Source organism: Oncorhynchus masou, chromosome 24 (assembly GCF_036934945.1).
Source record: "Oncorhynchus masou masou isolate Uvic2021 chromosome 24, UVic_Omas_1.1, whole genome shotgun sequence".
Lineage (NCBI taxonomy): Eukaryota > Metazoa > Chordata > Actinopteri > Salmoniformes > Salmonidae > Oncorhynchus > Oncorhynchus masou.
Genome location: NC_088235.1, coordinates 9,039,311 through 9,054,310, shown reverse-complemented (window position 1 = coordinate 9,054,310; position 15,000 = coordinate 9,039,311). Strand labels below are relative to the sequence as shown.

General features: G+C 42.8%; 2 protein-coding genes across 2 annotated transcripts in view; one reads left to right on the top strand and one right to left on the bottom strand.

Annotated features, from left to right (window-relative positions):
- LOC135513383 (dedicator of cytokinesis protein 1-like) overlaps positions 1–15,000 on the bottom strand; it is a 1,066,221-nt gene that overhangs the window by 938,482 nt on the left and 112,739 nt on the right.
- The window catches only part of LOC135511833 (dedicator of cytokinesis protein 1-like), a 513,132-nt gene that overhangs the window by 488,737 nt on the left and 9,395 nt on the right, over positions 1–15,000 (top strand). Inside the window, exon 36 of the mRNA XM_064933315.1 lies at positions 8,055–8,220. Coding sequence (XP_064789387.1) covers positions 8,055–8,220 — 166 coding nt within the window. The remainder of the gene's footprint in view (positions 1–8,054; positions 8,221–15,000) is intronic.

The following is a 15,000-nucleotide window of genomic DNA, read 5'->3' as shown; positions in this document are numbered from 1 at the left end:
CGTCTGGCCCCTAGATTCCCCTGGTGGCAGATCAGTCAGCTAGCCAGTCGTCTGGCCCCTAGATTCCCCTGGTGGTAGATCAGTCAGCCAGTCGTCTGGCCCCTAGATTCCCCTGGTGGTAGATCAGTCAGCCAGTCGTCTGGCCCCTAGATTCCCCTGGTGGTAGATCAGTCAGCCAGTCGTCTGGCCCCTAGATTCCCCTGGTGGCAGATCAGTCAGCTAGCCAGACACCTGGCCCCTAGATTCCCCTGGTGGTAGATCAGCTAGCCAGTCGTCTGGCCCCTAGATTCTCCTGGTGGTAGATCAGCCAGCCAGTCATCTGGCCCCTAGATTCCCCTGGTAGTAGATCAGTCAGCCAGTTGTCTGACCCCTAGAATCCCCTGGTGGTAGATCAGTCAGCCAGTCGTCTGGCCCATAGATTCCCCTGGTGGTAGATCATCCAGCCAGTCGTCTGGCCCCTAGATTCCCCTGGTGGTAGATCAGTCAGCCAGTCGTCTGACCCCTAGATTCCCCTGGTGGTAGATCAGTCAGCCAGTTGTCTGGTCCCTAGATTCCCCTGGTGGTAGATCAGTCAGCCAGTCGTCTGGCCCATAGATTCCCCTGGTGGTAGATCATCCAGCCAGTCGTCTGGCCCCTAGATTCCCCTGGTGGTAGATCAGTCAGCCAGTCGTCTGGCCCATAGATTCCCCTGGTTGTAGATCATCCAGCCAGTCGTCTGGCCCCTAGATTCCCCTGGTGGTAGATCAGTCAGCCAGTCGTCTGGCCCCTAGATTCCCCTGGTAGTAGATCAGCCAGCCAGTCGTCTGGCCCCTAGATTCCCCTGGTGGTAGATCAGTCAGCCAGTCGTCTGACCCCAAGATTCCCCTGGTAGTAGATCAATCAGCCAGTCGTCTGGCCCCTAGATTCCCCTGGTGGCAGATCAGTCAGCTAGCCAGTCACCTGGCCCCTAGATTCCACTGGTGGTAGATCAGCTAGCCAGTCACCTGGCCCCTAGATTCCCCTGGTGGTAGATCAGCCAGCCAGTCGTCTGGCCCCTAGATTCCCCTGGTGGTAGATCAGTCAGCCAGTCGTCTGACCCCAAGATTCCCCTGGTAGTTGATCAATCAGCCAGTCGTCTGGCCCCTAGATTCCCCTGGTGGCAGATCAGTCAGCTAGCCAGTCACCTGGCCCCTAGATTCCCCTGGTGGTAGATCAGCTAGCCAGTCGTCTGGCCCCTAGATTCCCCTGGTGGTAGATCAGCTAGCCAGTCGTCTGGCCCCTAGATTCCCCTCGTGGTAGATTAGTCAGCCAGTCGTCTGGCCCATAGATTCCCCTGGTGGTAGATCATCCAGCCAGTCGTCTGGCCCCTAGATTCCCCTGGTGGTAGATTATCCAGCCAGTCGTCTGGCCCCTAGATTCCCCTGGTAGTAGATCAGCCAGCCAGTCGTCTGGCCCCTAGATTCCCCTGGTGGCAGATCAGTCAGCTAGCCAGTCACCTGGCCCCTAGATTCCCCTGGTGGTAGATCAGTCAGCCAGCCAGTCGTCTGTCCCCTAGATTCCCCTGGTGGTAGATCAGCCAGCCAGTCATCTGGCCCCTAGATTCCCCTGGTGGTAGATCAGTCAGCCAGCCAGTCGTCTGGCCCCTAGATTCCCCTGGTGGTAGATCAGTCAGCCAGCCAGTCGTCTGACCCCTAGATTCCCCTGGTGATAGATCAGTCAGCCAGCCAGTCGTCTGACCCCTAGATTCCCCTGGTGGTAGATCAGTCAGCCAGCCAGTCGTCTGACCCTTAGATTCCCCTGGTGATAGATCAGTCAGCCAGCCAGTCGTCTGACCCCTAGATTCCCCTGGTGGTAGATCAGCCAGCCAGCCAGTCGTCTGGCCCCTAGATTCCCCTGGTGGTAGATCAGTCAGCCAGTCATCTGGCCCCTAGATTCCCCTGGTAGTAGATCAGTCAGCCACTTGTCTGACTCCTAGATTCTCCTGGTGGTAGATCAGCCAGCCAGTCATCTGGCCCCTAGATTCCCCTGGTAGTAGATCAGTCAGCCAGTTGTCTGACCCCTAGATTCCCCTGGTGGTAGATCAGTCAGCCAGTCGTCTGGCCCATAGACTCCCCTGATGGTAGATCAGCTAGCCAGTTGTCTGACCCCTAGATTCCCCTGGTGGTAGATCAGTCAGCCAGTCGTCTGGCCCATAGACTCCCCTGGTGGTAGATCAGTCAGCCAGTCGTCTGACCCCTAGATTCCCCTGGTGGTAGATCAGTCAGCCAGTCATCTGGCCCCTAGATTCCCCTGGTGGTAGATCAGTCAGCCAGTCGTCTGACCCCTAGATTCCCCTGGTGGTAGATCAGCTAGCCAGTCGTCTGACCCCTAGATTCCCCTGGTGGTAGATCAGCTAGCCAGTCGTCTGGCCCCTAGATTCCCCTGGTGGTAGATCAGTCAGCCAGTCGTCTGGCCCCTAGATTCCCCTGGTGGTAGATCAGTCAGTCAGCTTGTCGTCTGGCCCCTAGATTCCCCTGGTGGCAGATCAGTCAGCCAGTCGTCTGGCCCCTAGATTCTCCTGGTGGTAGATCAGCCAGCCAGTCATCTGGCCCCTAGATTCCCCTGGTAGTAGATCAGTCAGCCAGTTGTCTGGCCCCTAGATTTCCCTGGTGGTAGATCAGTCAGTCAGCTTGTCGTCTGGCCCCTAGATTCCCCTGGTGGCAGATCAGTCAGCCAGTCGTCTGGCCCCTAGGTTCTCCTGGTGGTAGATCAGCCAGCCAGTCATCTGGCCCCTAGATTCCCCTGGTAGTAGATCAGTCAGCCAGTTGTCTGTCCCCTAGATTCCCCTGGTGGCAGATCAGCCAGCCAGGCGCCTGGCCCCTGAGAGAGCTTCTTCCTCAGGGCCTGAGAAGAGAGGAGAGATGACTCTTTCATTCAACGTCATTGGCACAGGGAAGAGGCGAACAGCTGTAAGCTGTACTGTCTCCGTTAAATAAATCCACTCTAAGCATCACTTTGTTGTTGACTGACTTTGAGTTTTACAGCGGGGTTGAATGACAAATTAACTTATGAATCAACAGCTGATTGTCTGCAATATATATATATATATATGTAAGTGTGGAGCCCTTTAAAACTTCTTCACAATACAGATTGAAATTATGCCCTACCATGTGAAACCAATATTGAGGCACTAACCACAAATAAGATGCAGTAAGCTGACAGTAAACGTGAGTTTCAATCTATACCCAGCTTTAGAAATACAAATAGCCTGTGTACATATTTGCATGTTCAGAGAGGACTACGATGAGCCAATCCCGACGAGGATACGAAAGCAAATGGTATTTAATTTCAATCTATTCCCAGCTTTAGAAATACAAACAGCCTCTGGACATATTTGCATGTTCATAAAGGACTACGATGAGCCAATCCCGACGAGGAAACGAAAGCCATTTTCACCCTAAATGATATTTAATTGCTCTCTCCTTTGTTATTCTTCAGCTTAGACACAGTTGGTCTTTCAGTGCACGACATTTAATTGGCTTTCTAGTGAGATGTGTGATGTAGTTTAGATGGTTTTCTATTGAGATGTAGTTTAGATCGTTTTCTATTGAGATGTAGTTTAGATGGTTTTCTATTGAGATGTAGTTTAGATTGTTTTCTATTGAGATGTAGTGAGATGTAGTTTAGATGGTTTTCTATTGACATTTATTTTAGATGGTTTTCTATTGAGATGTAGTTTATATATATCCCATTTAGCAGACGCTTTTGTCCAAAGCGACTTACAAGTCGGCTGGGGCCACTACTTTTACATATGGGTGGCCCCAGTGGGGCCAGTTTAGATGGTTTTATATTGACATTTATTTTAGATGGTTTTCTATTGAGATGTAGTTTAGATGGTTTTCTATTGAGATGTAGTTTAGATGGTTTTCTATTGTGATGTAGTGAGATGTAGTTTAGATGGTTTTCTATTGTGATGTAGCGAGATGTAGTTTAGATGGTTTTCTATTGAGATGTAGTTTAGATGGTTTTCTATTGAGATGTAGTTTAGATGGTATTCTATTGTGATGTAGTTTAGATGGTTTTCTATTGAGATGTATTGAGATGTAGTTTAGATGGTTTTCTATTGAGATGTAGTTTAGATGGTTTTCTATTTAGTTCGAGTGAGATGTAGTTTAGATGGTTTTCTATTGAGATGTATTGAGATGTAGTTTAGATTGTTTTCTATTCAGATGTAGTTTAGATGGTTTTCTATTGAGATGTAGTTTAGATGATTTTCTATTGAGATGTAGTTTAGATGGTTTTCTATTGAGATGTAGTTTAGATGTTTTTCTATTGAGATGTAGTTTAGATTGTTTTCTATTGAGATGTAGTTTAGATGGTTTTCTATTGGGATGTAGTGAGATGTAGTTTAGATGGTTTTCTATTGAGATGTAGTTTAGATGGTGTTCTATTGTGATGTAGTTTAGATGTTTTTCTATTGAGATGTAGTTTAGATGGTTTTCTATTTAGTTCTAGTGAGATGTAGTTTAGATGGTTTTCTATTGAGATGTAGTTTAGATGATTTTCTATTGAGATGTAGTTTATATGGTTTTCTATTGAGATGTAGTTTAGATGGTTTTCTATTGTGTTGTAGTTTAGATGGTTTTCTATTGAGTTGTAGTTTAGATTGTTTTCTATTGAGATTTATTTTAGATGGTTTTCTATTGAGATGTAGTGATGTAGTTTAGATGGTTTTCTATTGAGGTGTAGTTTAGATGGTTTTCTATTGTGATGTAGTTTACATTTACATTTAAGTCATTTGGCAGACGCTCTTCTATTGAGATGTAGTTTAGATTGTTTTCTATTGAGATTTATTTTAGATGGTTTTCTATTGAGATGTAGTGATGTAGTTTAGATGGTTTTCTATTGAGGTGTAGTTTAGATGGTTTTCTATTGTGATGTAGTTTACATTTACATTTAAGTCATTTGGCAGACGCTCTTCTATTGAGATGTAGTTTAGATGGTTTTCTATTGAGTTATAGTGAGATGTAGTTTAGATGGTTTTCTATTGATGTAGTTTAGATGGTTTTCTATTTAGTTCTAGTGAGATGTAGTTTAGATGGTTTTCTATTGAGATGTAGTGAGATTTAGTTTAGATGGTTTTCTATTGAGGTGTAGTTTAAATGGTTTTCTATTGAGATGTAGTTTAGATGGTTTTCTATTGACATTTATTTTAGATGGTTTTCTATTGAGATGTAGTTTTGATGGTTTTCTATTGAGGTGTAGTTTAAATGGTTTTCTATTGTGATGTAGTGAGATGTAGTTTAGATGGTTTTCTATTGACATTTATTTTAGATGGTTTTCTATTGAGATGTAGTGAGATGTAGTTTAGATGGTGTTCTATTGTGATGTAGTGAGATGGTGTTCTATTGTGATATAGTTTAGATGGTTTTCTATTGAGATGTAGTTTAGATGGTTTTCTATTGAGTTGTAGTTTAGATTGTTTTCTATTGAGATTTATTTTAGATGGTTTTCTATTGAGATGTAGTGATGTAGTTTAGATGGTTTTCTATTGAGGTGTAGTTTAGATGGTTTTCTATTGTGATGTAGTTTACATTTACATTTAAGTCATTTGGCAGACGCTCTTCTATTGAGATGTAGTTTAGATTGTTTTCTATTGAGATTTATTTTAGATGGTTTTCTATTGAGATGTAGTGATGTAGTTTAGATGGTTTTCTATTGAGGTGTAGTTTAGATGGTTTTCTATTGTGATGTAGTTTACATTTACATTTAAGTCATTTGGCAGACGCTCTTCTATTGAGATGTAGTTTAGATGGTTTTCTATTGAGTTATAGTGAGATGTAGTTTAGATGGTTTTCTATTGATGTAGTTTAGATGGTTTTCTATTTAGTTCTAGTGAGATGTAGTTTAGATGGTTTTCTATTGAGATGTAGTGAGATGTAGTTTAGATGGTTTTCTATTGAGGTGTAGTTTAAATGGTTTTCTATTGAGATGTAGTTTAGATGGTTTTCTATTGACATTTATTTTAGATGGTTTTCTATTGAGATGTAGTTTTGATGGTTTTCTATTGAGGTGTAGTTTAAATGGTTTTCTATTGTGATGTAGTGAGATGTAGTTTAGATGGTTTTCTATTGACATTTATTTTAGATGGTTTTCTATTGAGATGTAGTGAGATGTAGTTTAGATGGTGTTCTATTGTGATGTAGTGAGATGGTGTTCTATTGTGATATAGTTTAGATGGTTTTCTATTGAGATGTAGTTTAGATGGTTTTCTATTGAGTTCTAGTGAGATGTAGTTTAGATGGTTTTCTATTGAGATGTAGTTTAGATGGTTTTCTATTTAGTTCTAGTGAGATGTAGTTTTGATGTTTTTCTATTGAGATGTAGTTTAGATGGTTTTCTATTTAGTTCTAGTGAGATGTAGTTTAGATGGTTTTCTATTGAGATGTAGTTTAGATGATTTTCTATTGAGATGTAGTTTAGATGGTTTTCTATTGTGATGTAGTGAGATGTAGTTTAGATGGTTTTCTATTGTGATGTAGCGAGATGTAGTTTAGATGGTTTTCTATTGAGATGTAGTTTAGATGGTTTTCTATTGAGATGTAGTTTAGATGGTTTTCTATTGAGATGTAGTGAGATGTAGTTTAGATGGTTTTCTATTGAGGTGTAGTTTAGATGGTTTCTATTGAGATGTAGTTTAGATGGTTTTCTATTGTGATGTTGTGAGATGTAGTTTAGATGGTTTTCTTTTGAGATGTAGTTTAGATGGTTTTCTATTGAGATGTAGTTTATATGGTGTTCTAGTGAGATGTAGTTTAGATGGTTTTCTATTGTGATGTAGTTTAGATGGTTTTCTATTGTGATGTAGTTTAGATGGTTTTCTAGTGAGATGTAGTTTAGATGTTGTTCTATTGTGATGTAGTTTAGATGGTTTTCTATTGAGATGTAGTTTAGATGGTTTTCTATTGAGATGTAGTTTAGATGGTCTGACTTCTAATAAATAATAGGTTTGGCAGCAACGTGATGGTTTTAGGTGGCATCTCTTTCTCTCTGTCTCTCTCTCTCTCTTTTTCTCTCTACCTCCCTCTCTCTCTCTTTCTCTCTACCTCCCTCTCTCTCTCTCTCTCTCTCTCTTTTTCTCTCTACCTCCCTCTCTCTCTCTTTCTCTCTACCTCCCTCTCCCTCTCTCTCTCTCTCTCTCTCTCTGTCTCTCTCTCTTTACCTCCCTCTCTCTCCTCTCAATTCAATTTAAGGGCTTTATTTTCATGGGATACATGTGTTAACATTGCCAAAGCAAGTGATCTAGATAATATACAAAAGTGAAATAAACAATAAAAATGAAGAGTTAACATGACACTCACAGAAGTTCCTAAAGAATAAAGACATTACAAATGTCAAATTATGTATATACACAGTGTTGTAATGATGTACAAAAGGGGAAATAAATAAGCAGAAATATGGGCTTTTTTATGTGTTGCGCTCTCCTTCCTTCCTTCTCGATCGATTGATTGATCGATCGATTGATTGATTGATTGATTGCTTCCTGATCTCTGATGGCTCTCTCCTTCCTTCCTTCTCGATTGATTGATTGATTGATCGATTGATTGATTGATTGATTGATTGATCGATTGATTGATTGATTGATTGATTGATTGCTGATGTCTGATGGCTCTCTCCTTCCTTCCTTCTCGATCGATTGATCGATTGATCGATTGATCGATTGATCGATTGATCGATTGATCGATTGATTGATTGATCGATTGATTGATTGATTGATTGATTGCTGATGTCTGATGGCTCTCTCCTTCCTTCCTTCTCGATCGATTGATCGATTGATCGATTGATCGATTGATCGATTGATCGATTGATTGATTGATTGATTGATTGATTGATCGATTGATCGATTGATCGATTGATTGATTGATTGATCGATTGATTGATTGATTGATTGCTGATGTCTGATGGCTCTCTCCAGACGTCCTCAGATCAGCCCGCGTCCTCTTATGTATTTTATAATCGTACGATTTGATTTGATTAGATGCCAACAGGATCTGTGATACTTCTCTTCTCTTCTCTCTCTCTCTCTGTGTGTTCAGATCAGCCCACTGAGGCCTCAGAGACCAAAGAGTCAGGTGTTGAACCTGTTGAGTGGAGACCGCCGTATCTCTGTGTCCCCCGGACCCCCCCAGCCCCAGTCCTCCCCGGGGCCCCCACCCATCACCCCCAGGAACAAACTGTCCTTCAGCCTGCTCACCGTCTCCAGTGAGTACACACATACATGGACAGATATGCACACACACACACACTTGCCTTGCAGCTACCTCCGCCATGTTCTCTCACCCTGCTGGCTGAATGTTTCTTTCCCTGGGCTCTCTAGGGTTGTCTATGTCTTCCCTGGGCTCTCTAGGGTCGTCTATGTCTTCCCTGGGCTCTCTACGGTCGTCTCTGTCTTCCCTGGGCTCTCTAGGGTCGTCTCTGTCTTCCCTGGGCTCTCTAGGGTCGTCTCTGTCTTCCCTGGTCTCTCTAGGGTCGTCTCTGTCTTCCTTGGGCTCTCTAGGGTCGTCTCTGTCTTCCCTGGGCTCTCTAGGGTCGTCTGTCTTCCCTGGGCTCTCTAGGGTCGTCTCTGTCTTCCCTGGTCTCTCTAGGGTCGTCTCTGTCTTCCCTGGGCTCTCTAGAGTCGTCTCTGTCTTCCCTGGGCTCTCTAGGGTCGTCTCTGTCTTCCCTGGGCTCTCTAGGGTCGTCTCTGTCTTCCCTGGGCTCTCTAGGGTCGTCTCTGTCTTCCCTGGGCTCTCTAGGGTCGTCTCTGTCTTCCCTGGGCTCTCTAGGGTCATCTCTGTCTTCCCTGGGCAGTGTATAGAGATAGATAGAGGCAGTGTATGGTGATAGATAGAGGGGGCGAAACTTGGTATAGACTGAATCTTGGTAAAGACTGAATCTTGGCATGACACCGAAGTCACTGCCAATAAACTCATGGCAGATGAACTCAAACTGGACCCTAAACCATGGAGATGGAGGGACCAATAGGAATGGCTCTTTCTTTCCAGTTGGACGGCCCAGATCTATAATGATGAAACTGCTCAGGGTCAAAGACAAGGAGGAGTTTCTCAGGAGAGCCATGTGCCTGAAGGAACCCTAAATCACCTGAAGAAACCCCAAATCACCTGAAGGGAACCTAAATCACCTGAAGGAACCCTAAATCACCTGAAGGGAACACAAATCACCTGAAGGAACCCTAAATCACCTGAAGGAACCCCAAATCGCCTGAAGAAACCCCAAATCGCCTGAAGGAACCCTAAATCACCTGAAGGACCCCTAAATCACCTGAAGGGAACATAAATCACCTGAAGGAACCCTACATCTCCTGATAAAACTAACACCAATATATGGTTGTATTGGACATGCTATGTCCAATACACTCCTGTGTTTCTGCTCCACTCTGGATGATTCCCACTGTGTATCTAACCTGTTAGATATTAATGAAACCAAGGACATCAACTCTGATAACATGGTCTTTAACCCGTTAGATATTAATGAAGCCAAGGACATCAACTCTGATAACATGGTCTCTAACCCATTATATATTAATGAAACCAAGGACATCAACTCTGATAACATGGTCTCTAACCTGTTAGATATTAATGAAACCAAGGACATCAACTCTGATAACATGGTCTCTAACCCGTTAGATATTAATGACGCCAAGGATATCAACTCTGATAACATGGTCTCTAACCCATTAGATATTAATGAAGCCAAGGACATCAACTCTGATAACATGGTCTCTAACCCATTAGATATTAATGAAGCCAAGGACATCAACTCTGATAACATGGTCTCTAACCCATTAGATATTAATGAAGCCAAGGACATCAACTCTGATAACGTGGTCTCTAACCCTTTCAGAAACATGGTCGACTGGCGAGACATCAACGCTTCATCTCCTTTATAATGCCATTCACCACTGGAGAACATCAACGCTTCATGACAGGTCTCCTTTATAATGCCGTTCACCACTGGAGAACATCAACGCTTCATCTCCTTTATAATGCCGTTCAACACTGGAGAACATCAACGCTTCATGACAGGTCTCCTTTATAATGCTGTTCACCACTGGAGAACATCAACGCTTCATCTCCTTTATAATGCCGTTCAACACTGGAGAACATCAACGCTTCATGACAGGTCTCCTTTATAATGCTGTTCTCCACTGGAGAACATCAACGCTTCATCTCCTTTATAATGCTGTTCACCACTGGAGAACATCAACGCTTCATCTCCTTTATAATGCTGTTCACCACTGGAGAACATCAACGCTTCATCTCCTTTATAATGCCGTTCACCACTGGAGAACATCAACGCTTCATCTCCTTTATAATGCTGTTCACCACTGGAGAACATCAACGCTTCATCTCCTTTATAATGCTGTTCACCACTGGATAACATCAACGCTTCATCTCCTTTATAATGCGGTTCACCACTGGAGAACATCAACGCTTCATCTCCTTTATAATGCCATTCACCACTGGAGAACATCAACGCTTCATCTCCTTTATAATGCCATTCACCACTGGAGAACATCAACGCTTCATCTCCTGTTTAATGCTGTTCACCACTGGAGAACATCAACTCTTCATGAGAGGTCTCCTTTATAATGCTGTTCACCACTGGAGAACATCAACTCTTCATGACAGGTCTCCTTTATCATGCTGTTCACCACTGGAGAACATCAAGAGTAGCAGGAGGAGCGGCCATTTTGTGTTCATTAACATGTTCTCTTCTTTGTAAGCCGTTCACCACTGGAGAACATCAAGAGTGGCAGGGGGAGCGGCCATTTTGTGTTCATTAACATGTTCTCTTCTTTGTAAGCCGTTCACCACTGGAGAACATCAAGAGTGGCAGGAGGAGCGGCCATTTTGTGTTCATTAACGTGTTCTCTTCTTTGTAAGAGAGGACCTCACACTTCCATCTGATAACAATGTTGTTTAATCTCTGTTGATAGAAATTCCCTCGTGTTCATTTCTTGGTGTTAAAACAAGCTGTGATTGGATGCATCGATCGGCCACCCGATTCTGACATTGGTAGTTTCATTGATATCCTTGCATCGACCTGGGATTGGATTAACCTCTAATGTCGAGCAATCCCGTATCCGGGAATGTAATCATAGCCTCAAGCTCATTAGCATAACGCAACGTTAGCTATTCATGAAAATCGCAAATGAAATGAAATAAATATATTGGCTCACAAGCTTAGCCTTTTGTTAACAACACTGTCATCTCAGATTTTCAAAATATGCTTTTCAACCATAGCTACACAAGCATTTGTGTAAGAGTATTGATAGCTAGCATAGCATTAAGCCTAGCATTCAGCAGGCAACATTTTCACAAAAACAAGAAAAGCATTCAAATAAAATAATTTACCTTTGAAGAACTTCGGATGTTTTCAATGAGGAGACTCTGTTAGATAGCAAATGTTCAGTTTTTCCAAAAAGATTATTTGTGTAGGAAAAATCGCTCCGTTTTGTTCATCACGTTTGGCTCAGAAAAAAAACACGAAAATTCAGTCATTACAACGCCAAACTTTTTTCCAAATTAACTCCATAATATCGACAGAAACATGGCAAACGTTGTTTAGAATCAATCCTCAAGGTGTTTTTCACACATCTAGTCGATGATAAATCATTTGTGGCAGTTGCCTTTCTCCTCTGAACCAAATGGAAAAGTGGACGCAGCTGGAGATTGCACAATAATTTCGACGGAGGACACCAAGCGGACACCTGGTAAATGTAGTCTCTTATGGTCAATCTTCCAATGATATGCCTACAAATACGTCACAATGTTGCAGACACCTTGGGGAAACGAAAGAAAGTGTAGGCTCATTCCTGGCGCATTCACAGCCATATAAGGAGACATTGGAACACAGCGCATTCAAAATCTGGGGTATTTCCTGTATGAAATTTCATCTTGGTTTCGCCTGTAGCATTAGTTCTGTGGCACTCACAGACAATATCTTTGCAGTTTTGGAAACGTCAGAGTGTTTTTTTCCAAAGCTGTCAATTATATGCATAGTCGAGCATCTTTTCGTGACAAAATATCACGGGAACGGGAACGTTTTTTTATCCAGAAATTAAAAGAGCGCCCCCTATATCGAAGAAGTTAATGGTGAAGCTAAAAATGTGTTTTCTATTGGGTGATTACAAGGATTGGGTGATTTCTATTGGGTGATTACAAGGATTGGGTGATTTCTATTGGGTGATTACAAGGATTGGGTGATTTCTATTGGGTGATTACAACGTAAACGTATTTAGAAAGCGAGAAGCACTCAGTGACATCTGCCTTGTTGAATAGTTTATACTGCAGCTATCTGTATCCCATCGTCTATAAGCCCACGAGACTGACCAGTCCACCTGCCTTGTTGAATAGTTTATACTGCAGCTATCTGTATCCCATCGTCTATAAGCCCATGAGACTGACCAGTCCACCTGCCTTGTTGAATAGTTTATACTGCAGCTATCTGTATCCCATCGTCTATAAGCCCATGAGACTGACCAGTCCACCTGCCTTGTTGAATAGTTTATACTGCAGCTATCTGTATCCCATCGTCTATAAGCCCATGAGACTGACCAGTCCACCTGCCTTGTTGAATAGTTTATACTGTTGCTATCTGTATCCCATCGTCTATAAGCCCACGAGACCAGTCCACCTGCCTTGTTGAATAGTTTATACTGCAGCTATCTGTATCCCATCGTCTATAAGCCCATGAGACTGACCAGTCCACCTGCCTTGTTGAATAGTTTATACTACAGCTATCTGTATCCCATCGTCTATAAGCCCACGAGACTGACCAGTCCACCTGCCTCCCTTATTGATTGTTTAAATAATGTGACTAATGCAGGTGTACTTTTAATGAAATTCATGACCACTTTCCACTTTTCTTCGGCAACTGGAAAATGAACAGATGGGAATGATTAGTAGAATGTAGAATATTTAACTCAAGTAATTATGATCGCTTTAAGATGTTGATTGATGATATATATATATATATTCAGGCTGATTTGAAGTCTGCCTGCCAGACTCACATCTTTCAATTGTTGTATTTCACCACTGCTTTCCCTTCGTTCAGTCACGTGAGAGAGCAGCAGAAGGTTCTGGAAACCTTGGGTTTTCTCAACCCGGTCTCAAAAAACCCTCAGTACAAAAAAGTTGTGTAAAAGGTTCATCAATCATCTGTTGAGTAAGAAAAAGGCCTGTACAACTCCCCCATGTCAATGTCCTGTTGGAAATCAGACCGATACTGATCCTGATGTTATTTCATGTCAGTTAAATTTAAAAAAAAAAAACGTCTTTTTTTTGAATGTGGGTTCCTCTCTGTCAAAGACAACAGAGAAAACGGATGGAAATCCCCCTGGGTTACATGTCCCTTCTCTGCTTCAGTGTGATCCTCCTGATGGGAGGCGATGGAGGTCATCGGTAACTTAAAGATATCAGCGGCAGGTCATGATGACATCGGTGTCTCTGTGGTGAAATCGGCGTCTTCCTCGATCTCCGAGCCTCTTTGTAACGTCCATCTTCACCAAATCAATCCCAACTGGTATTGTTCCTAAAGATTCGAAAATCGCCCAAGTTATACCTCTCTCTATAAATCTGAAGATCCAAGATATTTTACAAATTATCGCCCCAAATATCTGTACTACCATGTTTTTCTAAAGTCCTAAAAAAATTGGTGTATAAGAGAATGCTGAAACATTTAAACCAACACTGTATTCTATATGAGCACAGATACGGCTCTTTCGCAACTTGTGGATAAAATCTTTACATCCGTGAACAACAATGAACGGTATCTTTTGAGATTTATCCCAAAGCGTTTGACACGGTCGATCATTAAATATTACTTTCTAGATTGCATTATTATGTTTGTCATGATTTAACATATAACTGGATATATAGTTCATGTTTATGATAGAGAACAATGTGTTAATGCAGACGGCTGTGTATCTACCAGGGCCAAGATATCCTGTGGTGTGACACAGGGTTCAAAACCTGTCTAGTTTTCATAGTGGAGGGTGAGGGTTAGTGGTGAGGGTTCTACCAGTCTAGTTTTCATAGTGGAGGGTGAGGGTTAGTGGTGAGGGTTCTACCAGTCTAGTTTTCATAGTGGAGGGTGAGGGTTAGTGGTGAGGGTTTTACCAGTCTAGTTGTCATAGTGGAGGGTGAGGGTTAGTGGTGAGGGTTCTACCAGTCTAGTTTTCATAGTGGAGGGTGAGGGTTAGTGGTGAGGGTTCTACCAGTCTAGTTGTCATAGTGGAGGGTGAGGGTTAGTGGTGAGGGTTCTACCAGTCTAGTTGTCATAGTGGAGGGTGAGGGTTAGTGGTGAGGGTTCTACCAGTCTAGTTGTCATAGTGGAGGGTGAGGGTTAGTGGTGAGGGTTTTACCAGTCTAGTTGTCATAGTGGAGGGTGAGGGTTTTACCAGTCTAGTTTTCATAGTGGAGGGTGAGGGTTAGTGGTGAGGGTTCTACCAGTCTAGTTGTCATAGTGGAGGGTGAGGGTTAGTGGTGAGGGTTTTACCAGTCTAGTTGTCATAGTGGAGGGTGAGGGTTAGTGGTGAGGGTTTTACCAGTCTAGTTGTCATAGTGGAGGGTGAGGGTTAGTGGTGAGGGTTTTACCAGTCTAGTTGTCATAGTGGAGGGTGAGGGTTAGTGGTGAGGGTTTTACCAGTCTAGTTGTCATAGTGGAGGGTGAGGGTTTTACCAGTCTAGTTGTCATAGTGGAGGGTGAGGGTTTTACCAGTCTAGTTTTCATAGTGGAGGGTGAGGGTTAGTGGTGAGGGTTTTACCAGTCTAGTTTTAATAGTGGAGGGTGAGGGTTAGCGGTGAGGGTTTTACCAGTCTAGTTTTCATAGTGGAGGGTGAGGGTTTTACCAGTCTAGTTTTCATAGTGGAGGGTGAGGGTTTTACCTGTCTAGTTTTCATGGTGGAGGGTGAGGGTTTTACCAGTCTAGTTTTCATCGTGGAGGGTGAGGGTTTTACCAGTCTAGTTTTCATAGTG